At 39.9% G+C, this 27,434-nt stretch overlaps 1 protein-coding gene across 7 annotated transcripts in view; it reads right to left on the bottom strand.

The window, feature by feature from the left end:
• The window catches only part of SLC25A26 (solute carrier family 25 member 26), a 161,897-nt gene extending 144,909 nt beyond the window's left edge, over positions 1 to 16,988 (bottom strand). For 2 of the 7 annotated variants that reach the window (XM_050781311.1, XM_050781312.1), the window contains exons 1-2: positions 16,647 to 16,988; positions 835 to 991 (exon numbers count right to left, since the gene is read on the bottom strand). In XM_050781311.1, the coding sequence (XP_050637268.1) occupies positions 835 to 991; positions 16,647 to 16,679 (190 nt within the window). In that variant the 5' untranslated portion in view covers positions 16,680 to 16,988. Of the gene's footprint in view, positions 1 to 834; positions 992 to 7,155; positions 7,500 to 16,646 lie in introns of those variants that run through there. The other 5 variants (XM_050781308.1, XM_050781310.1, XM_050781309.1 and 2 more) reach the window with 4 other exon arrangements.
• Positions 16,989 to 27,434: the final 10,446 nt, after the last annotated feature.

Here is a 27,434-nt window from a genome sequence, read left to right as displayed (position 1 = left end):
TCTAAGAGCAATTTAATTAGGATAGAAATGTTTAATGCCTCCTAGGTTCACCTGCTCTCTAAGATGCTCCAAAGCAGCTATCATCAAACCTGACTTCACACCGGAGTCACCTTGGAAGTTATTAAAACTCCTGATACCCAGGCAAAGCCTAGACCAATTAAACTTCTAGGGTGACACAGGACATCAGTACTTTTTAAGGCTTCCCAGTAGATTCTAATGTGCAGGCAAAGTTGAGAATGATTGTTCTGAGGAATCACAACATTAAAATAACACTTTAAGGATTCTAGCTGGAAATTTTAACAACAAAAACCATTTTTTAAAGATTGCTTTTTTTTTTCCTATTACAAATATATCGAAATAGAATCTATAACACTATCTGAGTCAAAAATAATGGGTTAGGCCCGGCACAGTGGCTCATGACTACCATAATCCCAGCCTTTGGCAGCCCAAGGTGGACAGATTGCTTGAGCCTAGGAGTTCAAGACCAGCCTAGACAACATGACAAAACCCATTCTCTACAAAAAAAACAGAAAAATTAGCCAGGCATGGTGGTGCACGCCTGTAGTTCCAGCTACTTAGGGGGCTGAGGTAGGAGGACGGCTTGAGCCTCGAGGTCAAGGTTGCAGTGAGCTATCATCTCACCACTGCACTCCCACCTGGGCGACAAAGTGAGACCCTGACTAAAATAAATAAAAAATAATAACAACAGGTTAAAGAAGTAAATTCAGAAGATAAGCTTCAACACACAAGGAATTCTATGTGGGTAAGACCACACACCATTCTGAAAATCCAATCTTATCATGGCTTTACAGAAGTGAGAATATAACTTTTTACCATTAGGAAAGGATCCAACAGCAGCAGAAGGAACACCAGCATATATTCCACGAAAACCACCAGCCTTATTAAATCCTTGGGGACTCTGCAGCCTGGTTTTAATGGTATCCAGAGGAAATAATATCAAGTCAACAGAAACACCTGCTACCCCACCAGCCTTTGAAAACAAAAGAGGGAAGAAAAAGGAGAAAAAAAAAAGGTTACAACAAAATAAGCCCTCTGCCACTTGGGGGCAAAGACAGGAAAAAGACAGTCTTTAAAGCAGATTTCTCATTCCTTTCAGTCCACAACTTCTGCAGCACAAAGGACCTTCAGTCTAAATCTAGAAGTTTTCCTGAGAAAATAGCCATCATTGTGCTATATTTTTAAGTTGTAAACTTTATATTAAATTTTCTTTTTAAATCAAATTTTAATAAAAAAATTTTTAAACAAAATTTAAATTCATTGTTGATACAGTGCTCACATGGTTCAAAAAGCTAAAAAAAAAAAAAAAAAAAAAAAAAGCCAGATGTAATGGCTCATGCCTCCCAGCAGTATGGGAGACAGAACTGGGAGGATTACTTGAGGCCAGGAGTTCGAGACCAGCCTGTGCAACACAGTGAGACATCATCACTACAAAAAATAAAAAATTAAGCTGGGGATGGTGGCACATGCCTGTAGTTCCAGCTACTTGGGAGGCTGAAGAACAAGGATCACTTCAGCTAGGAGTTCAAGGGTTCAGTGAGCTATGATCCTGCCACCGCACTCCAGCATAGGTGACAGCAAGACCCTGTGTCTTAAAAACAAATAAATAGCCAACAAGAGCAACAAATAAACTTCAAAAAAAGGTCAACAGCTCAAAGTCTCCTTCCAACCTTGTTCCTAATAACTCAGGTAAACCATTTTTATTGGTTTCTTGCTGTATCCTTCCAAAGTTACTTTAAACAAACACAAGCATGTATGAACATATAGTTTCATTTTCTTTAAAAAGAAAAGATGATGTACAATATGCACTATTCTGTACTTTTTTTTTTTTAAACAATTTATCTTTATCTTTTCACATCAGACCAAATGTTATACTGTTGTCTTAACCAATAAGCAGTGAATCCGAATTGACTCCTTTCAGACTGGAATTTTGAAACAGCTTATGATCTCTGTGAATCTGGATCTGTATTTTAATAATCACACATCTAAGAACTCATATAGTATTATCTTCGGCTTTAAATGTATTTGAAAATTCCTTGATAATTTTTAATCAAGTGAATAAATTGATTTTTTTAAAGAGCTAAATGTCCGAAGGAAATTAAAATCTGGCCCAAACTAGTAATCTCCCAAGAGATACCATGTTGCTTTGGGGAAGCTGTACTTTAAAAACTGATTAATTCCTGCTAAATGGATTTTAGGGGGAAAAAAACTGATTAAGAACTAACTCTGTACCTCAAGATTATAGTGACACGTATGTAGAATATGTTTAAACTCGTTACACCTTAGTCAAAGAAAACAAATTGAAAAAATATGAACACAAAGAGCATCAAAGAAAGGCTAATACGTATGAATCCTCACATGTGTGATTATTAAAATACACATCTGGATTCACAAGGATCATTAGTTGTTTCAAAATGTAGGTCTCAAAAAAGTCAATACACATGCACTACTTATTAGTGAAAAAGACAAAAACATAACATTTGTTCTGATATGAAAAGATCACCCAGATCGAAAGGCATCATTTAAAGATGTGAGTTAAAATCAGTTTACAGTAGGCAGACAAATGCACTATAAAGAGGAAACTTTCCTATACAATTTTTTAACTGAATTGCTAATTTTTGCTAATTTTGAAATCAGAACCATGTGAATACATCACCTATTCAAAAAGTAAAAATATACATTTTTAAACTATACATTTCATGACAAAGGAAAAAAAAAGAATCAGTATTATTCAAACATACAACCGAAGTTCAAACTGATTGTTTCCATCCTTTAAGTTTACAAAATGTGCAGATGCCACAAAGCTTAGTACCTAGCAAATACTATCTGCTTTACTTACCGCTCACCATAAAACCATCCCAGGAGTTAACTGGAAAAATGAAATACTTTAATGATAAATCCAATACCTATTTTCAAATTAACTAGCACAGGTTAATTATTAAAAATTAATTTACACTAGACAAGTACATTACTACAAATAGCAATACTATACTTCATGATCAGCCCAAAGACATGAAAGAAGCCCAAAGACCCTGAAGTTCTACTCAGCAAATTACCTAAGAAGACGTCACCCAAAAGGGCACAGAGACGTGCCAGTAGAGAAACCAAGTAGTACCAAAAGAATATCCAATAATGTGGGATTTCTTTCTGGACATAAAGGTGGCCTTCCCTAAGTCATGGCAAAAAGTTCACAAGTAATGCAGGAAAGCAAAAAGGCCAATCGTCAAAATTCTTCTTACTTCTTGTTTCAGGATTTTTATAAAATTCAGTAGGTAGAGCCAGGCATGGTGGTACGTACCTGTAATCGCAGCTACCTGGGAGGCTGAGGCAGAAGGATCGCTTGAGCCCAGGAGTTTGAGATTACAGTGAGCTATGATTGTGCCCATGAATAGCCACTATGCTTGCCTGGGCAACACAGGGAGACCTCATCTCTAATAATAATTTGGTAAGTAAACAGTTTGCCTGCCTCTTCATTTTCTCAAAATACAGAGAGAATAGAATCCTGGTGAAAATGTCTCATGTGACTAGATTATTTAAAAACATGCTGCACTTCCCTCTCATTTTCTCTTTAATCTTAGGAGAGAATTCAGAGAAACACTATCTACTGCTAAATTTTAATCAATAATTACTCTTTTAATCCAGTTGGCTACTTTACATGTATTGATTCTCTAACCTTTCTTTCATCACAATTCTTAACTTCTGAGGAAAAAAATGACCAGATTCAATCTACTTGTCTGGTGAAACATGACTCAAGGATTACCAATCACTTCTATCGATTTCAAACTTCTATTTAACTCAAATGGCATTTAAATTCATGAGACTGAAAAAAAAAAAAAAAAAAAAAAAAAAACAGCTAACAGAGAACCTGAATAAGAATACCTATATATTCAGCCACACAACCACATACTTCAGATTTAAACAAAAACCTTAATGCCTATATCAATATTGTTTTGTATGTAAATAAGTAAAAAATATATAAGCCAGTAACAACCTAATTATAAAGAACTCTATCAAACTCTTATTCTTTAGCCTGAAAATTTTGTTATAATCATTTATCAGAAAGTTATCAGGCAAGTGATTCGTTTCATAATTTATGATAGCTTATACTGAAAAATTCTAACTAGAAAAAATCCAAAGAAATAGGACCTAACCCAGATAACCAGCAAATCTTGCTAGAGCATCACAATGTATTTAGACCTCAATATCTTATAGATAAAATACATGTCTCTACCTTAAGTTAATAAATGTATGAAGTGTTGGCAGGCTGTAGAGAGGAAGTGCCTAATTAGTGCTCTGCAATTACTCTGAGAAGTGATAGGTCGGAATTACATGCCATAAAACTTTTTTTCTCAAAAGGAGGAGGGCACACCATAAAAACAGCATCACCGCTGTCCCTCTAGGACAAAACCGAATCATCTGCGTAATTTAACTAAGCAAAATCAACACAGGTCACGGGCCTAAATGACAGCTAAGAAGAACCAGCCTTAATATTAACATGGCTTCTCAAGGGAAACATTTCCCTGACAGTCTCGGTTTCCTCCACAATGAGGTGGCCACCCATGACCTGAATCACCATCTTCCTCACTGCAGAACTGCCACTTCTGTTTTCTGACATACTTGTCGCCTTCCCTACTGCCCATTCCTTCTCCCTGCAGTGCTCGCTGCCTCTCTGTACTAATCATTTTCATAAAATCCAAATTTCATCTTGCCACTCTCCAGCCTATAAATCTTCCAAACTTTCCAACAGCCCCAAGGATGAAGAAAACCCTAGCACAGCCTTCCAGGCTCTGGAAATTCTGGAGCCCCTCCAGCTCCCAAAACTTGCACTATGTGCCCTTTGCTCAGTCCTTTCTTTCCACCTGGATCTTTTCCTCTAAATCATCGGATCTTCCTCATTTCAAGGACTTCGTACAAATGCCTCCTAATCTCCAGTTCAGGTTTAGATCCTCTTGCCAAGCACTGAACACAATTTTAATTACATAGTTTTGCCTCTGACCATTTGTGTTCAGTACCAGTCCAATTAAACCATAAGATCTTTATCTGTTTTGTTTACTAATATGTTCCCAGCACCAGCACATATTAATGGGAGGCACTCAATGGCTCTAATAAAGGGTTACTATCTATATTTTAGAAGGCACTAAAAAGGTACACTGAACTTTTTTTAAAAATAGCAAAAGACAGGACCAGGCAATTCCCAAAAGAAAAATATAAATGACTAACAAAAATTTGAAAATATGATTCTCCATCATTAATTATCAAATAAAAACAAAATGTTTTCCCAATTAGAAAAAATTTAAAATATGAAGAATGGGTATGGGCACTGTTAATGAAAACATTACCATAATCTACTGGAGGACAATTTGGCAAAATGAACATTTTAAATTATCAAACCCTTTGACCCAGTAAATTTTATTTCTAAGCATTTCTTCCACAGAAATAAATGCACAAATATACAAGAATGTCTACTACACCATTTCTGTAATAATAAAAAAATTGAAAACAGCCTCAAAGTCCATCCACTGGGGTCTTGTTAAGTAAATTAAGTTATACACAAATAATGAATTGCTACACAGCCTTTAAAACAACAAGGTAGGCTGGGTGCAGTGGCTCATGTCTGCAGTCCTAGCTGCTGGGAGGCTGAGATGGGATGCTCACTGGGGCCCAGGAGTGTGAGGTTGCAATAAGCTATGATCACGCCACTGCCCAGCACTCCAGCTTGCGCAACAGAGCAAGATCCTCTCTCTAATTTAAAAAAAAAAAAAAAAAAAATAGGTCAATCCATACTTATTGGCACAGAAACATACACTATATTCTTAATCAAATTAGCTATAAAACAAAATATGCTATATAATCCCATCTTAAAAAAAGTGTAACTATTTGTATATGCATAATTAGAAATCTGGAAGCATAAACAGTAAATTGCTAGAAGTTATTGCCTCTGTGGAAAGAGATTCAGGATGAGAAATATTATTACTATCTTGTTAATCTTTTATTTGCTCAAGTTTTGTAATGAATATTACAAATATATAAAAGCTAAGCCATTCAAAATTAATGCTTCCCCTGGAAAAAAAAAAAAGTCTCTAATTTACTGGTTGTACTTGATATATAAAAGCCACTCAGCAAATGGTAACTAAGAACCTCAACCCACTGACCCTAAGCTGCCTCCTCTGCAGCTTCACCCTCTATAGACCTTGGTGTTTTCAACCAATCTGACTACTCGAACATCTCAAACATGTCCTGAAACAACTTCTTTGAGATGGAGTCTCGCTCTGTCACCCAGTCTGGAGTGCAGTGGCATGATCTCGGCTCAGTGCAACCTCTGCCTCCCAGGTTCAAGCGATTCTCCTGACTCAGCCTCTGGAGTAGCTGCGACTACAGGCACACACCACCATGATTGGCTAATTTTTATATTTTTAGTAGAAGCAGAGTTTCACCCTGTTGGCCAGGCTGGTCTTGAACTCCTGACCTCAGGTGATCCACCTGCCTTGGCCTCCCAAAGTGCTGGGATTACAGGCATGAGCCACTGCACCCAGCTGTTTCCTTAAAAATTCTCATTCCTGTGCTTTTGCTTAGGTTTTTCCCTCAGTCTAAAATTCCTTTTTTTTTTTTTTTTTTTTAGACAGAGTTTCGCGCTTGTTGTCCAGGCTGGAGTGCAATGGCACGATCTTGGCTCACCGCAACCTCCACCTCCCAGGTTCAAGCAATTCTCCTGCCTCAGCCTCCTGAGTAGCTGGGATTACAGGCATGAGCCACCACGCCCGGCTAGTTTTTTGTATTTTTAGTAGAGATGCGGTTTCTCCATGTTGGTCAGGCCGGTCTCAAACTCCCAACCTCAAGTGATCTGCCCGCCTTGTCCTCCCAAAGTGTTGGGATTACAGGCATAATCCACCACACCCGGCCTAAAATTCCCTTCTAATCCTTGTCTCCTGCCTGTTGCAGCCAGCAGACCACCATCGCCTCCACCTCAATACATACACACATGCACACACATGCCCCTGACAAAATCCTCTTGGTTCTTAAGCTGCAACCCAAAGCCACATTCCTCATAAAGCCTTTCCCAATTTTCCAGTCAGAATTAAATGCTATGTCCTTGACTCTAGCATATAACATTGTTTATATTTCGCTTTTGGTACTAACCATGATGTCTGACATGAAGATCCTTCAGAGTAGAAACCAAATCAGTCAGTCACCTCTGTCTTCCTAAATATCTAACCCAGTGTCTCTTATGTAGCAGGGTTACTAAAATACAAACGTGGGATGATGAGATAACACTTTGTAAAAAGATGAAATGTTCAGAAGAAATCTTGCAGTCAAGCACTGCTCGGTGGTCCCTGTTCTGGTCTGCCACAGCACCTGTGACAACCAAAAGCCAGGGTTAGCTATCAGCTGCTATTCTTCCCAGCATTCCCCAGCCACCCTGACCACTTTGTAGAATATTCAGGGGGACTTCTCCGGAAACCTCTGCTTACTATTACCTCCTAATGGAAAAACTGTGTATGCTCAGTTTTGTTTTGTTTTGTTTTAGTGAGAGTATTCTCAAGAATACAATAATAATGGTTCCAGAATATGACTTGATTATTCTTCCATTTCTCCAGGAATTATTTCAAATTAAGTACTGCCTAAGAACACAGCTTTGGCATCAACCAGATCTAACTTCATTTTCAACTTGGTCTTTGTATTAGTCTGTTCTCACACAGCTATGAAGAAATACCCGAGACTGGCCAGGCGCGGTGGCTCAAGCCTGTAATCCCAGCACTTTGGGAGGCCGAGATGGGCGGATCACGAGGTCAGGAGATCAAGACCATCCTGGCTAACACGGTGAAACCCCGTCTCTACTAAAAAATACAAAAAACTAGCCGGGCGAGGTGGCGGGCGCCTGTATTCCCAGCTACTCGGGAGGCTGCGGCAGGAGAATGGCGTAAACCCGGCAGGCGGAGCTTGCAGTGAGCTGAGATTCGGCCACTGCACTTCAGCCTGGGCGACAGAGCGAGACTCCGTCTCAAAAAAAAAAAAAAAAAAAAAAAAAAAAAAAAGAAATACCCGAGACTGGGTCATGTATAAAGAAAAGAGTGTTTAGTTGACTAACAGCTCCGCATTGCTGGGGAGATCTCAGAAAACTTACAATCATGCCAGAAAGCAAAGGAGAAGCAGGCACCTTCTTCACAGGGCAGCAGGACACAGTGACTGAAAGAGGGGAAATGCCAGACACTTATAAAACCATCAGATCTCATGAGACTCACTCAACATCATGGGGGAAATCGTCCCATGATCCAATTACCTCCACCTTTGGTCTCGTCCTTGACACATGGGGATTATGGGGATTACAATTCAAGATGAAATTTTGGGTGGGGACACAGCCAAACCATGTCAGTCTTCTTAGTAGAACTATTTAACTTCTCCAAGCCTGTGTTTCTTGACACATGAAACAGGGAAAAGAGTACCTACACTTCACAGTTTTTGAGAATTAAATAAATGAGAACTAAACACAATTAGATGAACCTGTTATACGGTTAGCAAAATGCCTGGCCCTTAATCAAGTATCAATAAACAGGAACTATTATTTTTAGAATTATGTTACTATAAACATCCTTCAAAGCTTGCTGTTACCAATACTGACATGGAAATACTAAAAACCATGCAAAAGCCTAGAGTACTTTACCAAAGACTGAAGATGACATTCCTATATTCAACTCAATTGACAAATTCATATATTAAAATCTGTAAATCCAAATTTTCACTAGCAATAATGAATTAAAAGCTCTTTTCAAATTCTGCTCTCTGGACAAGAATCCCCAGTGAACTGACTCAACAGAAACCAAATCATGCAATGCATGACAGGAACATTCAGCATCAACTTCAAAAACTTAAGAGAAATACTAGTGTTCAAATTGCTTTATGATTCTTGTATTCAAACTTATATGTTAATTTTTTAAGTAAACTATAAAATTGTACCTATATGACCTCAGCTATGAAAAAGCTGCATACACACTTTTAAAGTGCTCAGTAAACAGTTAAGTTTTACCAGCAAGTGGAATTACATAATTAAGTTTTGTATAGCATCTGCCTCCTACTAGACTCTAAATCCATGAAGGTGGGGGACCACATTTTTGAGGAATTCAACTCCAAATAACAGAGCAAAGGCCAACAAATGTATCTGGTTAGGCGTGTAAAAGCTGCCTTGTGGGGGGTGAGATAATTGTGGGTGAAACTTTTATCTTTCCTTTATTTGGAATTTAATTAACGTTACTCAAATTTTGTCTGTATTACAAAAGATTTAATATTTAAAGCAACTTGCAACATGTAGTAGTAAGGTTTGGAAGTGGTAACAAAAGCACATTAACAAGTCACTTACAGCTAAGTTATCAAATACTAAAACTTCCCAAGTATGTCTTTCTTAAACAGGAAGAAAAATGAGAAAAAAAGGTAGTCCCATCTCTGGGTACTAGAGATGCACAAAAAAATGCCTCCATCAAAGTGGTGGTTCTCAACTGTGGTCCTTGCATATTGGTGGTCTCCAAGCAGTGCTTTGCATGCTCCACGGGCTGAGCAAAATTTGGAATATACTTGTGTTAAGATAATTTCTTGCTCAACACAAAAGCAAGCAAAAAGGGAAGACCTGCTCACTCTGACATAAATGCCAAAAAGAAACAAGTCACACAAGTCCTGAGAAAGAGAAGCATAATTCTCAATTTCTTATAAATTTGGAGATAATCTTTACTTCAAAGATACCCTTTACTACAAATTGAAAACTAGGAGGCCACTATCCAGAAAAGATATGAGGCAAAACAAGAACAACAAAAAAACACAGAAAACCTCTTTTAATAGTATACCCAATACTTCATTCATATTACCTTTCTTCACTCCACCCAAGAACCCCTCCCATCATAACCCGTATTGTTCTCCTCAAGTCTCCTACTGCCTGCCAGTGGTTCTCAGCAGAAGTGTAGGTCCAGTGAGAAGACACCCAACTATTATGAAAAAGCTCCCCAGACGACAGCCAAAAATCACCTCACTAAAAACAGGAAAAGGAAAAAAAAAAAAAAAAAAAAAAAAAAAAAAACCACTACAAGTGGTCCTCACTTTGCATGGTACCTACATACATTAATTTCAGTTACCATGATTTACTTAAATAACATGAATCTCCCAACAACCCAGGGCAAATTTCAGTTACCACAGCATATTAACTATGAGTAACTGGATAAAGTGTAAATGTTACCATTTGTTCAGTCTACAAATCACAATGCAATTAACAGAAGTCACTGCATATTAGCTCATGCACAGACAGCAAAGTAAACAGTTGTGTTACCTCATCTCCCAGTAATAAATGTACAGGGCATTTTATAAAAATAGAAAATTGATGAACAAAGATGAAAATGCAAAAACAAAATGCAAAGTGGTAACAAAAGTTAAATGAAAATCAAACATAAATAGTGTTACAGAAGAAACAGCTGGCCATGGAAATACTCACACTGCTGTCATTAATCTAGATAAGTAACTAGAAAAAATAAGTGAGAGCAAACTTAACATAAATGAGGAAAGTAGTTGCAATGAAAAGGATGAAAATGTCCCAGAGTAAGTTATGCCAGCAAGTCTTCACAATAAAGGAACTCACAACATGGAAAGCACAAAAAATAAAATGTTAGAAGTTGATCCGAACTGAGAAAGCAGTATGACAACTTGCCAAGGCATAAAAAGATGCTTCATCTGTAATACATAATGAGAACACAAGCAAATGTTCAAACTACTATTGATAAGGTTTTGTCCAAAAAATTAAGTTATTAATGTTTCTAATGTTTTTAATTACAGTGTACTAAGTAAATATCAGTTTTGCAACTTTTCCCCTATATATTTACAACCAAAGCGTTTTTAACGTTTTGACAAAAATTCTTAGGGTCAGCCAGGTGTGGTGGCTCATACCTGTGAAACCTCTCTCTACAAGAAACCTCTGCCTACAAAAAAAAAAAAAGTTCTAAAAATTATAACAACAACATGGGCTGAGCTCAGTGGCTCATGCCTGTAATCCTAGCACTTTGAAGCCGAGCCAGGAGGATTGCTTGAGGCCAGTAGTTCAAGACCAAATCTGGTAACATGGCAAGACCTTGTCTCTACAAAAAAAGAAACTTTTTAATTAAAAAAATTAGCCAGGCGTGGTTGGTGCATGTCTCTAGTCCCAGCTACTCAGGAGGCTGAGGTGAGAGGATCACTTTAGCTGAGACAGTGCCACTGCACTCCAGCCTGGGCAACAGAGCAAGACCTTGTCTCAAAAAAATAAAAAGAACACATATGAAATGGTTTGGCTCTGGGTCCCCACCCAAATCTCATCTTGAATTGTAGCTCCCATAATTCCCACATGTTGTGGGAGGGACCTGGTGGGAGGTAACTGAATCATGGTGGCAAGTCTTTCCCATTCTGTTCTGGTGATAGCGAATAAGTCTCACAAGAACTGATGATCTCATAAAGGGGAGTTCCCCTGCACACGCTCTCATCTGAAGCCATGTAAGACATGACTTTGCTCCTCCCTTGCCTTCTACCATGATTGTGAGGCCCCTCCACCAGCCATGTGGAACTGGAAGTCCATTAAACCTCTTCCCTTTATAAATTACCCAGTCTTGGGTATGTCTTTATCAGCACTGTGAGAACAGACTAATACAGTAAACTGGTACCCAGACTAGGATGCTACTATAAACATACCTGAAAATGTGGGAGTGACTTTGGAATGGGTAATAGGCAGGGTCTGGGACAGTTTGGAGGGCTCAGAAGACAGGAAGATGTGGGAAAGTTTGGAACTTCCTAGAAAATTGAACGGCTTTGACCAAAATGCTGATAGTGATATGGACAATAAAATCCAGGCTAAGGTGGGCTCTGATGGAGATGAGGAACTTGTTGGTAACTGGAGTAAAGGTCACTCTTGCTATGCAAAGAGACTGGCAGCATTTTGCCCCGCCGTAGAGATTTGTGAAACTTTGAACTTGAGAGAGATGATTTAGGGTATCTGACAGAAGAAATTTCTAAGTGGCAAAGCATCCTAGACGTGACAGAGCATAAAAGTTTGGAAAATTTGCAGCCTGATGAAGTGGTAAAAAAGAAAAACCCATTTTCTGGAGAAAAATTCAAGATGGCTGCAGAAATTTGCATAAATAACCAGGAGCCAAATGTTAATTGACAAGACAATGGGGAAAATGTCTTCAGGGCATGTCAGAGACCTTCATGGCAGCCCCTCCCATCACAGGCTCGGAGGCCTAGGAGGGAAAAAATGGTTTCCTGGGCTGGGTCCAGGGCCCTCCTGCTATGTACAGCCTCAGGACTTGGTGCCCTGTGTCCCAGCCATGGCTAGAAAGGGCCAAGGTAGAGCTCAGGTCATGGCTTCGAAGGATGCAAGCCCCAAGCCTTGGCAGCTTCCACGTGGTATTGGTACTGTGGGTGTGCAGAAGACAAGAACTGAAGTTTGGGAACCTCTGCCTAGATTTCAGATGATGTATGGAAACGTCAGGATGTCCAGGCAGAGGTGTGCTGCAGGGGCAGGGCTCTCCTGGAAAACCTCTACTGGGGCAGTGTGGAAGGGAAATGTGGCTGTCCCAATAGAGGAGTCCCCACCAGGACATCACCTGGTGGAGCTGTGAGAAGTGGGCCACTGTCCTCCAGACCCCAGAATGGTAGATCCACTGACAGCTTGCACCCTGTGCCTGGAAAAGCCACAGACACTGAATGCCAGCCCATGAAAGCAGCCAGGAGGGGAGCTGTACCCTGCAAAGCCACAGGGGCAGAGCTGCCCAAAACCATGGGAACCCACCTCTTATATCAGCATGACCTGGATGTAAGACATGGAGTCAAAGGAGATCTTTTCAGAGCTTTAAGATTTGACTGCCCTGTTTAATTTCAGACTTGCATGGGGCCTGCAGCCCCATCATTCTGGCCCATCTCTCCCATTTGCAATGGGTGTATTTACTCAATACCTGTAACCCCACTGTATCTAGAAAGTAATAAACTTGCTTTTGATTTTACAGGCTCATAGGCAGAAGGGACTTGCCTTGTCTCAGATGAGACTTTGGACTATGGACTTTTGAGTTAATGCTAAAATGAGTTAAGACTTTGGGGACTGATGAGAAGGCATGATTGGTTTTGAAATGTGAGGACATGAGATTCAGGAGAGACCAGGGGTGGAATGATATGGTTTGGCTCTGTGTCCCCACCCAAATCTCATCTTGAATTGTAACTCTTATAATTCCCATGTGTTGTAGGAGGGATCTGGTGGGAGGTAACTGAATCATGGGGGTGTGTCTTTCCCATGCTATTCTGGTGATAGTCAATAAGTCTCACAAGATCTCATTGTTTTATAAAAGGGAGTTCCCCTGCACATGTTCTCCTGTCTGCCACCAGGTAAGATGTGACTCTGCTCTTCCTTTGCCTTCCACACCATTATGAGGCCTCCCCAGCCACGTGGAACTGTGAGTCAATTAAGACTCTTTCCTTTATAAATTACCCAGTCTTTGGTATGTCTTTGTTAGCAACAGTAGAACAGACTTACACAATGTAATCCTACCACCAAAAATACTTAAGTATTATTTTGGGGTATTTCAATCTGGCTTTTTTCCCCCATGAATGGAATAGTTTTTAACATAGCTTTAATTAGGCACAAGCAAATGTACATACATGCAATGTTTTTCTCTTAATTTTATCTCATAAGCATTTTCCATGTAATTATAGTACATTCTCTTCACAAGCACTATTTTTTACGGCTGCAGACTAGTCCAAGAAATGGCTTTCCCACTGTTTGCCTAATTCTTCCCCTCTGTCCCATGTTTTAGTAGCTTCTTACTGTCTTTACTGAGTTAAATGTTATTAATATAAATATCTTTAGGTTGCTAATACTTAGCTCCAGTTGCTTTCCTAAAAGTATACACTGATCAATGCACTCTTTGAGGATTTTGTTTCTGGATAGCCCACTCTGTGCTCCAAATGAAAACTAACATCCCAGAGGCTCTCCACTTATTCAGTCCTCTTCATGAAGCTTTAGGAAGGGAGCATTTCAATGTCTGCTACTTGCCAGGCTCTGCTGTGCATGTGTAATGTTATCTCATTTAATTCTTCAAATCCAAGTTTCAAGACTTCAGCGATCATCTCGGCTTTTCATTCATTCAAAGTAGTACTGAGTGCTTATATAGTGCCAGGTACTGGTAACACAGTAGTAAGCAAAACCAAACTCCCTCAGGAGTGTTCACCCTGTCTCAAAGGCACTCCAAGACATTAAAAAGTAGCCACTCCATTTCTGTACTACTCTGATAACAAAACATTTCAATAGCTTCCATTACACTTCAGAAGAAATCCAAATTATTTTCCCTAGCCCACGAAGCCCCACTTCAGCTGGCTTTGCCTACCCCACCCATACCATCCCCTGCCACGTTATCCTTACCCATTAGGCCTCACCACTTGAATACGCTAAGCTCTTTCCACTTGAGCCATTCCCCATGACTGAACCTCCCACTCTGATCATCAAAAATTCAAGCCCCTTCCCATCTTTTAGGTCTTAGCCGAAATGTCACCTCTTCATGGCTTTCCTTGGTCACTCCATCTAAGAGGTTCACCAATATTTCCCTACTCTGTCACATCTTCAGTTCATTTCTTTCCATAGCACTTATTCACTGCAACTGTTTTGTTGGCCTTTCTTCCATACTTGAAATGGGGTTATCTGCCACTGTATCCACAAAGCCTACCACAATACCCAGTGGGCAGAATACATGCAAACTCAACCATGTGCTGAATGAATAAAATGTTTTTCCTTTACCTGGAATGATATCTAGTTTCTTGAAACTTCCACCTATTGATCCTAATTTTACTCTCTATAAATACATTGGGAAAAAAGTATACTTTACTGCATGTGTATCATACTTTGTAATTAAGTATATACTAAATCCATTATTTTGTTAACTGCAGCACTCACCTGTGTTTTAGCAATTGCAAACTTTGCTGACTTGAGAGTATCAAGAAGCAGATAAGGACACGACTCCCAAGTGACATCACCTGGGTTGAAATATGAGCTCCAATACTTATACACACGAAATGGATCTCACTTGTGTGATTTTGAACTAGTTATCTAACCGCTTGGTATCCCAGTTTCCTCATTTGGAAAATTAGGATAAGACTTCAATTATTGTGAGAATTAAATGGGATAATGTATGTAAAGCGCTTACCCCAGTTCCTGGTACAGGAATGTTAGCTGACAAACTACTACTGCTGTCTCACCAGCTAGACAGGAAAGCTCCTTAAAAGCGGTAACATTGGCCGGACGCGGTGGCTCACGCTTGTAATCCCAGCACTTTGGGAGGCCAAGGCGGACGGATCACGAGGTCAGGAGATCGAGACCAGCCTGGCTAACACGGTGAAACCCCACCTCCACTAAAACCACAAAAAATTAGCCGGGTTTGGTGGCGGGCACCTGTAGTCCCAGCTACTCGAGAGGCTGAGGCAGGAGAATGGCCTGAACCCAGGAGGTGGAGCTTGCAGTGAGCCGAGATGCTGCCACTGCACCCCAGCCTGGGCTAAGAGTGAGACTCCGTTTCAAAAAAAAAAAAAAAAGGCGGTAACATTATTCTTTATATTTCTAAGACCTACCTTATACAAGTTTCAACAAATCTAGATTTACAGTTATCATCCTACAAGTCTGGCTAAGACATCCCTACTTCCATATATTCCCCTAACACGCTGAACCTAGCCCACCTGTTATTTATCCCAACAGTCATTTTACTATTTTGTCTCCAACACCTGACCCTTAGGAGCAGGTATATCTTGTTCACCATGCTATCCTCAACACCTGCAACACCAAAATTTGATAATTCAGTGAATAAATCACTGTGGGCCTCCATTTTCCCTATGAAAATCATTTTTAAAATTATTTGTTGTCTGTCACTGCCCATTCCACACAATGAAAACGTAGGCAGCCAAACTCTGTCTTGTGAACTGCTGTATCTAATATGCCCTACTGGAGGCTCCAAAATATTTGGTAAAGGTGTTTTTTTTTTTTGGTTTGTTTTTGTTTTTTTCTGTTAAGACATGTTGATGCTTGTAGTTTTCTGCTACGGAATTAAATACTAGGCCTGTCTATAGACTCCGCAGCGTTACTAATGAGCTTGCTATGTGTGCTCATCAATATTTCTCCAAAGCCTAGGCAGAAATAGCAGATTATGTATTGAATGAACAGATGAACATGTTATTTTCTAAGACTGAAAAGAGATGCAGCAAAATAAGAAAGGCAGTATCGAATACAAGGGCTTTGAGCGACTTGAGTAAGGTTTTTGTTGTTGTGTTACAGTTCTTTAATTCCCAAAAGAGTAGTTAACAGTGTATAATAGAAGCTCTTTTTTCTTTTAAGTAAATGACTGTGCAAAAGACAACGAGTCAAGTACCCCTTCCTTCCCCCACCTGTCTCTTACGACCTGGCAGTGCAGACACAGCCTTGATACCAGGCCCGCTAGTGGCCTGGGAGCCCCGCGCTCCTTCTCAGACCTGGCTGCCAGTAACCCGAGGACAGTCCAGCGCGCAAAACCGGAAGACAGCCAATGCTGAGAACCCCCACCGGCTCCAATGCCGGACGCCGGCACTCTGAGCGACCCACCCCACCGCCCCGCACTCACCACCAGCGATGCCATGAACCCCGGCCGGTCCATGGTCGCTCAGACCTCGTCAAGGCTACAATCCAAGCCGGAGCACAGGCGGATCACGTCCTCGCGCGGTGGGCGTCGCCATCTTTGAGGCGGGCCTATCGTGCACTTCCGGGACCACGTGACGTAGAACCACAACAACTGCACGTGCAACGCCCAAGACCCGGGCCAAGAGGAGGGCCAGAGAGGAGGGGCGGGGCCTCGGGGAGTGTGGTCGAGCTAAGTCTCGGCAATTCTCTTACCTCTGTTTCCTGCAGCAGCGTTGTGTGCAGCTAGACGGAGGAACTCTCGCGAGCAAAAGATCCTCGGCTGGGATCCAGGAGAGAGCAGCCGTAGAATGAGGCCGGGGTGATTCTGAACTGTAAACCCAAAAGAGGCGTGGCTATGGCGGAGGGAGGAGTCGTGAGGGGCGGTACTAACCTCTGGAGGCGCGATTCGGAATCCTAATTGGATATTTCATTTTGGTTTATCTCTTAGTTTTGTCAACAAATTTTATCTGAGTTTATATTAAATTAACTCATTATCAGAAGATTATTAAATAAAGATACAGAAAAATACTTAAAAAGTTTCCTGACCGGAGCTAAAAATTAGCATCCTCCATTTCTCTTTACAGGCAATTATTGTACTTAAAATTATTAGTTTGTTCAGTTATTTACCTGTTCATGTTGTTCGCTGTTGCACTCATGTGTACACCTCAAAGCACACGTTATTAAGTACTTAATAAAATTTCTTGGAGTGAACCTGTCTTTATTAAACAAATACCTTGGCCGGGCACGGTGGCTCAAGCCTGTAATCCCAGTACTTTGGGAGGCCGAGACCGGCGGATCACGAGGTCAGGAGATCGAGACCATCCTGGCTAACACGGTGAAACCCCGTCTCTACTAAAAAATACAAAAAGCTAGTCAGGCGAAGTGGCGGGCGCCTGTAATCCCAGCTACTCGGGAGGCTGAGGCAGGAGAATGGCTAAACCCGGGAGGCGGAGCTTGCAGTGAGCTGAGATCCGGCCACTGCACTCCAGCCTGGGTGACAGAGCGAGACTCCGTCTCAAAAAAAAAAAATACCTTGTAAACTTCTGTGTATATTAAGGGCCAACTACATCAGACGTGGTGCTAAGTGATTGACAGACATTTTTTCATTGAATCCTTTCACCAACCCTATGATGTCAGCACGGCTACTGTCCTCATTTTACAGAGGCTCCTGATGCTCCAACAAGTAACCAACTCAGTGTGGCTACAGAGAACATAGCAGAGCAAACACTGAAAATATACTTAATGCCCTCATCATCTTTCCTCAAAACCCTTATAATACCTGAACAGGCTCCTTGCCTGGCCTTTCTTCAATCCCTATTCTATAACACTGTTAGAATTATTCTTATAATTATTCTTATTCTCTTCTAGATAAAATGATCTAGAAATGATTCGCAGAATAGCTTTAGGTGTTAGATGGAATTCAAATTCTGAGCTATCACCTGCTGGGTTTGGGCATAAGTTTTCCAAGATTAAGTTTTCTCACCTGTAAAGTGGCGATAATGATAGTAACTTTGTCATGCGGTACTATTAATAGATTAAATGAGATAATGCACTCAAGTTCTTAGCCTAGTTCCTGGCTCATAGAAAGTATTCTCTAAAGATGATGGTAATGTCATTTCCCTGCTTACAATGCACCCCTGCTGCCAGTGGAGACAGTCCAGCTCCTTAGCATGGTATACACCTCTCAGCTGGTGTCTCCTGTCACTCTTCCCTCTAGCCGGACTACACACAAACAGACTATACACTTTCAAGCCTCCTAATTTTGCCCATGTTGTTCTCTCTACCCAGAATACCTTTCCCTATGCTGCCTATAGGCCCTCTCAAAACATGCTAGTTCACTTTGTCAAGGCCAGCAGAAAAATCTCTGTTGCTGCTGTTTGTGTCTTTCAAAGTCTCATGTGTTTTGGTCAGGCCTACCCAGGATAATCTCCATTTTTATTAACTCAAAGTCAACTGATTAGAGACCTTAATTGTATCTGCAAAATCCCTTTTGCCATATATTATAATATTGTCATGGTGGTAATGTTCTATCATACTCACAGGTCCTGCTCACATTCAATGGGGTAATTATGCAAAACACATTAGGGGCCAGGAATCTTGAGGGCAACCTTAGAATCCTGCTACTTCACATTCCTATAAACCCTCACTGGCAGCCTCCTCAAAGGCCATCAAGGTTCTATCAATAAGCTTTCACTGACATTTCCCTCACAGTCTTCCCACCTTTCACCTACCGCCTGGTGCCAATGGCACTCCCACAGTTTAGGAATTACAGTACTACCCACCTCCAAGTACCAAAATCCATATTTTTTGTCTATTTCTGCATAACAAATTACCCCCAAAATTTAACAGACTAAAGCAACGATAAACTTACATTACCTCACACAGTTTTCATACATCAAGAATCAAGGAGTCATTTAGCTGAGTGTTTCAGACTGAGAAATTTTCATGACACTACAGTCAAGATGGTGGCCAAGGCCATATCATAAGACTTGATTGAGACTGGAGGATCCAATTCCAAGATGGCTCACTCCCATAACTGGCAAATTAGTGCTAGTTATTGGCAAGTAGCCTTAATTCCTCATGGCATAGATCTCTCCACAGTGCTACTTGAGTGTCTTCATCATATAGTAGCTGGTTTTTCCTAGAGTAAGTGGTCTGAAAGAGAACAAGACAGAAACTACAAAGTCTTTTATGACCTGTCCTCATAAGTTACTCAGTTGTCATTCCAGCAATAGTCTATTGGTTACACAGGTCATCCACATTTATCATGGGGCTAGACTACCCAAAAGCATAAATACTGGAAGATGAGGATCACTGGGTGCCATCTTGGAAACTGGTTACCACATCAGGGAAATGCCGGTGAACACCACAATGAGATATGAATACACACTCACTAGGGTGGTTAAAATTAAAAAGATAAGTGTTGACAAGGATGAGGAGCAACTGGAAATCTCATACATTGCTGTTTGAAATTTAATATGGTACAACCATTATAAAATCCAATGCCCCACTTAGGTATTTACCCAAGAGAACTCAACATTCATACAAATACTTTTACATTATATTTCAAAGCAGCTTTATCCATAATAGTAAAAAAATGAAAACAACCTGAATGTCTATCAACTTGTGGTATAAACATATTACGATACATCCTTATAATGGAACATCACTCAACAATAAAAGGACATGAATTACTGATACATGAAGCAACATGGATTAATCTGAAATCATTATGCAATGTAAAAAAAAAAAAAGACTACATATATTGTGATTCCACTTAAGTGAAATTCTGGAAAAGACAAAATTATAGTGACAAAAAGTATACAAGTGGTTTCCCGGCGGTGGAGGTAGAGGCAAAGGATTGACTACAAAGTGGGCACAAAAGAATAGTTTGCGATGATGAAGATATTATCTGTTATTATTGTGGTAGTAGTGCATGGGTGTATACATTTACTAAAACACACTGACTTGCACAATTAGAATGGTTGTACTTAGTATATGTAAACTATAAGGCTGGGCACTGTGGCTCACGCCTGTAATCTCAGCACTTTGGGAGGCCAAGGTGGGTGGATTACCTGAGGTCAGAAGTTTGAGACCAGCCTGGCCAACACGGTGAAACCCTGTCTCTACTAAAAATAGAAAAAATTAGCCTAGTGTGGTGGCGCACGCCTGGAGTCCCAACTACTCAGAAGGCTGAGGCAGGAGAATCTCTTAAACCCAGGAGGCAGAGGTTGCGGTGAGCCGAGATTGGGCCACTGCACTCCAGCCTGGGTGACAGAGCAAGACTCCATCTCAAAAAAAAAAAAAAAAAAAAAAAAAAAAGTAAACTATAGGTCAATAAAGTTGATTAAAATATTACTATCTCACGGGATGATGAGGAATAAATAATACATGCACAGAAAGTTTTAGTTCAGTGCTTGGCATATAGAAAATATTGAGTTTATTCTGTATTTTCCTATTTAAGTTAGAGATTCTGAATATTATGAATGAGAGACTGATAAGTTATCAAGGTGCATAAGTATTTTGTGATACATACTACTACAGCTTCCTAAGTGAAAATAAATCTTATTTCTAGCTACTAATGTTCCTGGAAGTTTTTGATGTCATTCTTTCCCTAAGAGAAAATTTAGCCTAGACTTAAAACTTTAATTTTGATTTAATACATCCTTTGAAGTAAAATTAAGAAAAAAAAACTATTTTCCTCTTCAATGCAATGATTGTCTTTAACTTTGCAAGAAAAAAACTGTGTTGATGTCGTTTTCTGGTAACCTGGAGGGAAATGTAATTTATCAGGTACCTTTCAAAATCAAGAATAAGTACATATTCTCTCTTTTTATGCAGGTAAAGTCTTTACCAGGTATTTCATGATACCACTGGAACCCCTTTAGGAAATACAGATATTACAAACATGACCTAGGGCTTCCTTTTCATGAAATGCTAGCAGAAAAACTCATTACTACTTGTGCATGCTTTTTAAATGGAGTATTTCAATGCATCATCATTATCACCACATCGCAGGCAGCATATGTTCTCAAATCTTTCATTTTAAAAGATGCAGGCAATGTGGTAAGCACTGATTTGCATTATACATGTGATATTATAATAATACTGTCTTTCTCACTTAAATCTATCACTGTAAGCCAAGTTTTCTTTTAAACAAGCTCTAAAATAATAATAGTATTTATAAAATTAGCAAGAAATCAAAGACAGCTCAAAAAATAATTTAAGCCTAGCTCAAAAAAAAAAAAAAAAAGGACATGATCTTCAACCAGGACTAGGCTTAAGTTCCAAGCCCCTGTTACTGTTTTGTTTGTTGTTGTTTGTTTGTTTGTTTGTTTGTTTTGAGACAGGTTCTTGTCCTGTTGCCCAGGCAGGAATAGAGTGGTACCATCTTGGCTCACTGCAACCTCAACCTCCAGTTTCAAGCAATCTTCCTGCCTCAGCTCTGCAAGTAGTTGGGACTACAAAAGCATGCCACCACACCCAGCTAATTTTTGTATTTTTAGTAGAGATGGGGTTTCACCATGTTGCCCAAGCTTGTCTCGAACTCCTGAGCTCAAGCAATCCACCCACCTCAGCCTAGAATTACAAGTGGGAACCACGGCACCCCACCCCATGTTACTGATTTTTATTGAAAAATACGATAATATTTGTTAAGATCTGAATGTGTCCCCCAAAATTCTTATGTTGAAACTTAATCACCAGTGTGATAAGAGGTGGGGCTTTTAGGAGGCAATTAGGTCATGAGGGCTTCTCCCTTGTGGATATGATTAAAGTCTTCATAAAAGAAACTTCACAAAGTATTCATTCAGCCTTTTTTCCCTTCCACCTTTTGCCATGTGAGGATACTGTTCAAAAGTGCCATCTTGGAAGCAGGAACTGGGCCCTCTGCAGACACTGAATCTGCCAGTACCTGGACCTTGGACTTCCCAGCCTCCAGAATTTTGAGCAATACATTTCTGTTCTTTACGAATTAACCAGTCGGTGGTATGTTGTTATAGCAGCACAAATGGACTAAGACAACAGTTAGAATCATTTTCAATAAAAATATTCCTGGAACTATTTCAATCCATCTACAAAGGGTAGTAAACATATATAATGGAAAGAAAGTCAAATGAAAATTTTAAAAGGCCTGTTTGAAAAGTCAGTTTTCCTTTAAGTGATAGAATCAACAGAAAACTTGTCATATGGCTTTATGTTTGCATTTAAAATTAGTAAGAGAGAAAAAGATGACTCTTTCAATAAATGCTTTTGGGACTGTCAGCTAACGATTTAGAAGAAAATAATGTTGGATCTCCATCTTACGCTTTGCCTCCTAAAACAGTTCCATATTTTTTTCAGTGATATAATTAAACTATTAAAATAGTACTGAATCCCAGAACTGCATGAGGCTGAGGTGGGAGAATCACTTGAGTCCAGGAATTCAAGACTAGCCTGGGCAACATGGGGAGACCTTGTTTCTACCAAACATAAAACAATTAGTCATGCATAGTGGCACGTGCCTGTGGTCCCAGCTACTCGGGAGGCTGAAGCAGGACAAGCATTTGAGATAAGAGGTCAAGGCCGTAGTGAGCCATGTTCATGACACTGCATCCCAGACTGGGTGACAAAGCAAGACCCTGTCTCAAAAAATAAAAATAATTTTTAAAATTAATAATAACAATAGAACAAAAAGTTAAACAGTTTACATTTTTCTTTTTCTTTTTTTTTTTTTTTTTTTTTTGAGACAGAGTATCTCTCACCCAGGCTGAAGTGCAGTGGTACTATCTAGGTTCACTGCAACCTCTGCCTCCCAGGTTCAAGTGATCTCCTGCCTCAGCCTCCCAAGTAGCTGGGATTACAGGCACCTGCCACCATGCCTGAATTTTTGTATTTTCAGTAGAGATGGAATTTCAGCACTTTGGTCAGGCTGGTCTGGAACTCCTGGCCTCAAGCCATCCACCTGCCTCAGCCTCCCAAAGTGCTTGGATTATAGGCATGAGCTACTGTGCCTGATCAAGGTAAACATTTTTCTATTCTTGAGATAAAGAAATATCTTCTATGTCTCAAAAAAATATTTTCAGTTAATGGCTTTGTTATTAAAAATTAAAATAAATTTGACAGGGAAAATATGTGCAATGTATATAATCACGTCAAATTTTTAAGTGTAAATAGTTCCCATAACTCAATAGAAAAACACTAATACCAATAGAAAAAAATGAGTAAAGATCACAAAAGTAGAAATACAAATAGATAATGAACATGTTAAAAAATATTTTTCAACCTATTAGTAACATTGAAATGAAAATTAAAACAACAACAAAGCATATTTTTTAACATTTTAAATAGGCAAGGAATTTTTTTCTAGAGGGAGAGTCAGAGCAACTTTTCTGTTGAGCAATATGGCCATACGTAATAAAATCTTAATGTGAATCAGTTTTGCATTGTTATAAAAGAATACCTTAGGCTGAATAACATATGAAGAAAAGAGGTTTATTTGGCTCATGGTTCTGCAGGCTGTACAAGTATGGCACTAGCGTCTGCTTGGCTTCTAGTGAGGCCTCAGGAAGCTTTTATTCATGGCAGAAGGTGGAGTGGGGGCAGGCATGTCACATGGTGGGAGAGGTAGAAAGAGAGCTGCCAGGCTCTTTTTAACAACCAGCTCTCATGTGAACTCATTACTGTGGAGATGGGGCCAAGTCATTCAAGAGGGATCCACCCCCAAGACCCAAACACCTCCCACAAGGCTCAAGCTCCAACACTGGGGATCACATTTCAACATGAGATTGGGAAGGGACAAACAGCCAGACCATATCTAACCCTAAACCCTGACATTTCTGGGGGTTTTTACATTACTGATCATTTTTAATGAATAATTACTTTTGTTTTTTTTTTGAGACGGAGTCTCACTCTGTTATCCAGATTGGAGTGCAGTGGTACGATCTCAGCTCACTGCAATCTCCGCCTCCTGGGTTCAAGTGATTCTCCTGCCTCAGCCTCCCAAGTAGTTGGGACTACAGGTGGTTACCAGATGTTGTGGGTAGGAGCAATGAACAGGCGAAGAACAGAGGATTTTTTGGGCAGTTAAACTATTTTGTATGATGCTGTAAGGGTGGACACATGTGGTTATACGTTTGTCCAAATCCATAGAAAGTACAACACCAAGAGTGATTAACCTAATGTAAACTGTGGATTTGGGGTAATGATGTTTCAATGCAGGTCCATTGATTGTAACAAATACACCCCTCTGGTAAAGAATATTGATAATGGCATAGGCTGTGCATGTATGGGTGCAAACGATATATGAGAAAGCTCCATACTTTCTGCTCAATTTTGCTGTGACTCTAAAACTTCTCTAAAAAAAAAAAATACATTAACTATATACTTTTTAAAAGGAAGTAATTTTACTAGTTTTTTTTCTTTTCTTTTTTTTAATTATACTTTATGTTCTAGGGTATATGTGCACAACATGCAGGTTTGTTACATATGTATACATGTGCCTTGTTGGTGTGCTGCACCCATTAACTTGTCATTTACATTAGATATATCTCCTAATGCTATCCCTTCCCCCTCCCCCCACCCCACAACAGGCCCCAGTGTGTGATGTTCCCCTTCCTGTGTCCAAGGGTTCTCATTGTTCAATTCCCACCTATGAGTGAGAACATGCAGTATTTGGTTTTCTGTTCTTGCAACAGTTTGCTGAGAATGATGATTTCCAGCTTCACCCATGTCCCTACAGAGGAAATGAACTCATCCTTTTTTATGGCTGCATAGTATTCCATGGTGTATATGTGCCACATTTTCTTAATCCAGTCTGTCATTGATGGACATTTGGGTTCGCTATTGTGAATAGTGCTGCAATAAACATACGTGTGCATGTGTCTTTATAGCAGCATGATTTATAATCCTTTGGGTATATACCTAGTAATGGGATGGCTGGGTCAAATGGTATTTCAAGTTCCAGATCCTTGAGGAATCGCCACACTGTCTTCCACAATGGTTGAACTAGTTTACAGTCCCACCAACAGTGTAAAAGTGTTCCTATTTCTCCACATCCTGTCCAGCACCTGTTGTTTCCTGACTTTTTAATGATCGTCATTTTTTTTTTCTTTGAGACAGAGTCTTGCTCTGTTGCCCAGGCTGGAGTGCAGTGGCATGATCTTGGTTCATTGCAACCTCCTCCTCCTGGATGCAAGCGATTCTCCTGCCTCAGCCTACCTAGTAGCTAGGATTATAGGTGCGGGCTACCACACCTGGCTAATTTTTGTATTTTTAGTAGAGATGGGGTTTCACCATGTTGGCCAGGCTGGTCTTGAACTCCTGAGCTCAGGTGATCCACCTGTCCTGGCCTCCCAAAGTGTTGGGATTACAAGTGTGAGCCACCATGCCTGGACTGCGCCCGGTCTAATTCTTGAAATTCCCAATGGTACCATTCCTTAGTCACATTTTATCCTCCTTTTATCCAGAGAGGAGAGAGGGAGGAAAGGAAAGAATAGAAGGAAAGAAGGAAAGGACAGTGAAAGGAAAAAAATGAAAGTAAGATGATTTAAGAAAAGGAAGAGATTGTGTCCCCCTGCCATGTTTAAGAGACACTTTTTCTGCCACCCAAATGTCAATTGACAAATGAATGGGTACACAAAATATGGAATGTACATTTATACATTTGGTGGAATATTACTTACCCTTACGAAGGAAGAAAATTCTGGCACATGCTACAATGTGGATGAAACTTAAAGACATTATGCTAAGCAAAATAAGCCAGTCACAAAAAGACCAATATCATATGATTCCATTTAGGTGAAGTGTCCAGAGTAGTCAAATTTATAGAGACAGAAGTAGCATGGTGGTTGCCAGGAGCTTAGAGGAGGGGAAAATGGAGGATTCAATGGATACAATATTGAATTGTTCATTGAATTGTTCAATGGATACAGTATTTCCCCCTTATCTATGATGGATACATTTCAAGATTCCCAGTGGGTTATGCCTGAAACCTCAGAAAGTACTGAACCCTACGTATACTAGGTTTTTTCCTATACATATATACTGATTATGAAGCTTAATTTATAAATTAGGCACAACAATAATGAATAATAAAATATGAATGGGCACATTGGCTTGCATTTGTAATCCCAGCATTTTGGGAGGCCGAAATGGGAAGACTACTTGAAGCCAGGAGCCTGAGGCCAGCCTGGGCAGCAAAGCAAGACCTTGTCTCTATGAAAAAAAATTTAATTAGCCAGGCATGATGGTGTGCACCTGTAGTCCCAGCTCCTCAGGAGGCTGAGGTGGGAGGATCACTTGAGCCCAGGAGTTTCAGGCTGCAGTTAACTATGATTGCACCAGTGCACTCCAGCCTGGGCAACAGGACACCCAGTCTCCAAAAAATAATAGCAATAAGTAGAACAATCATAACAATATACTGTAAGAAAAGTTATGTGAATGTGGTCTTTCACTCGCTGACTCTCTAAAAATATCCCAACATTTTTGGACTGCGGTTCGGTTCACTCTGGGTAACTGAAACCACAAAAAGTGAAACTGCAGATAAGGGGAGATTACAGAGTATCAGTTGGGGAAGATGAAAAAATTCTTGAAATCTATAGTAGTGATGGTTACCCATGCACATTAAGTAGCAAATGTACTCAACGTTACTGAATTGTATGCTTAAAAATGACTAAACTGGTCATTTTTATGTTTTGTTATATTTTACAACAATAAAAGACATACTTTTTCTTGAAATGCTTGTGAAACATTTGTGAAATTTCTCAGTCTCACAAAAAAGCTGACATATGCAATGTTCTTACTTTTTTTCTATTTTTAAATGTTTCTATCAACTGGTTACATCACAGCAACATTCTTTAATCAACCAATAATCAAAGCTCTCTCCTCCCCCTTCAATGCCATTTTGCTTCGTTAAGTCAGAGTTTCTGGATGGAAAGAGAGGGGGAGGTGGCAATAAGTGCAAGCTCTATTAAGAGCTGGAAGACCCCAGATAATTTCCCAGTACGGAAAAGTTTAAAAGAGTAATAGGCACGTGAATTTCCATTCACCGGCTCCCTCACCATTACGTCCCACTTTCAGGCTGTTTGCCATTTTTTAACTTCCTCATTGCAAACCTTCCAAAGAGCTTCAGGGCACTGTGGTCTTTTTATTTATTACCTTCTGTCAAACAAACAGCAGGCCTCCACTCCAAAGGGCACAACCCTCTATTCTTCTGAGCTACCATTGTGTATCCTAAAGGAACACAGTCCGCTTA

The sequence above is a fragment of the Macaca thibetana genome, chromosome 2 (assembly GCF_024542745.1).
Source record: "Macaca thibetana thibetana isolate TM-01 chromosome 2, ASM2454274v1, whole genome shotgun sequence".
Lineage (NCBI taxonomy): Eukaryota > Metazoa > Chordata > Mammalia > Primates > Cercopithecidae > Macaca > Macaca thibetana.
The sequence above is the reverse complement of the archived record's forward strand: the minus strand, read 5'-3'. Positions and strand labels throughout refer to the sequence as shown.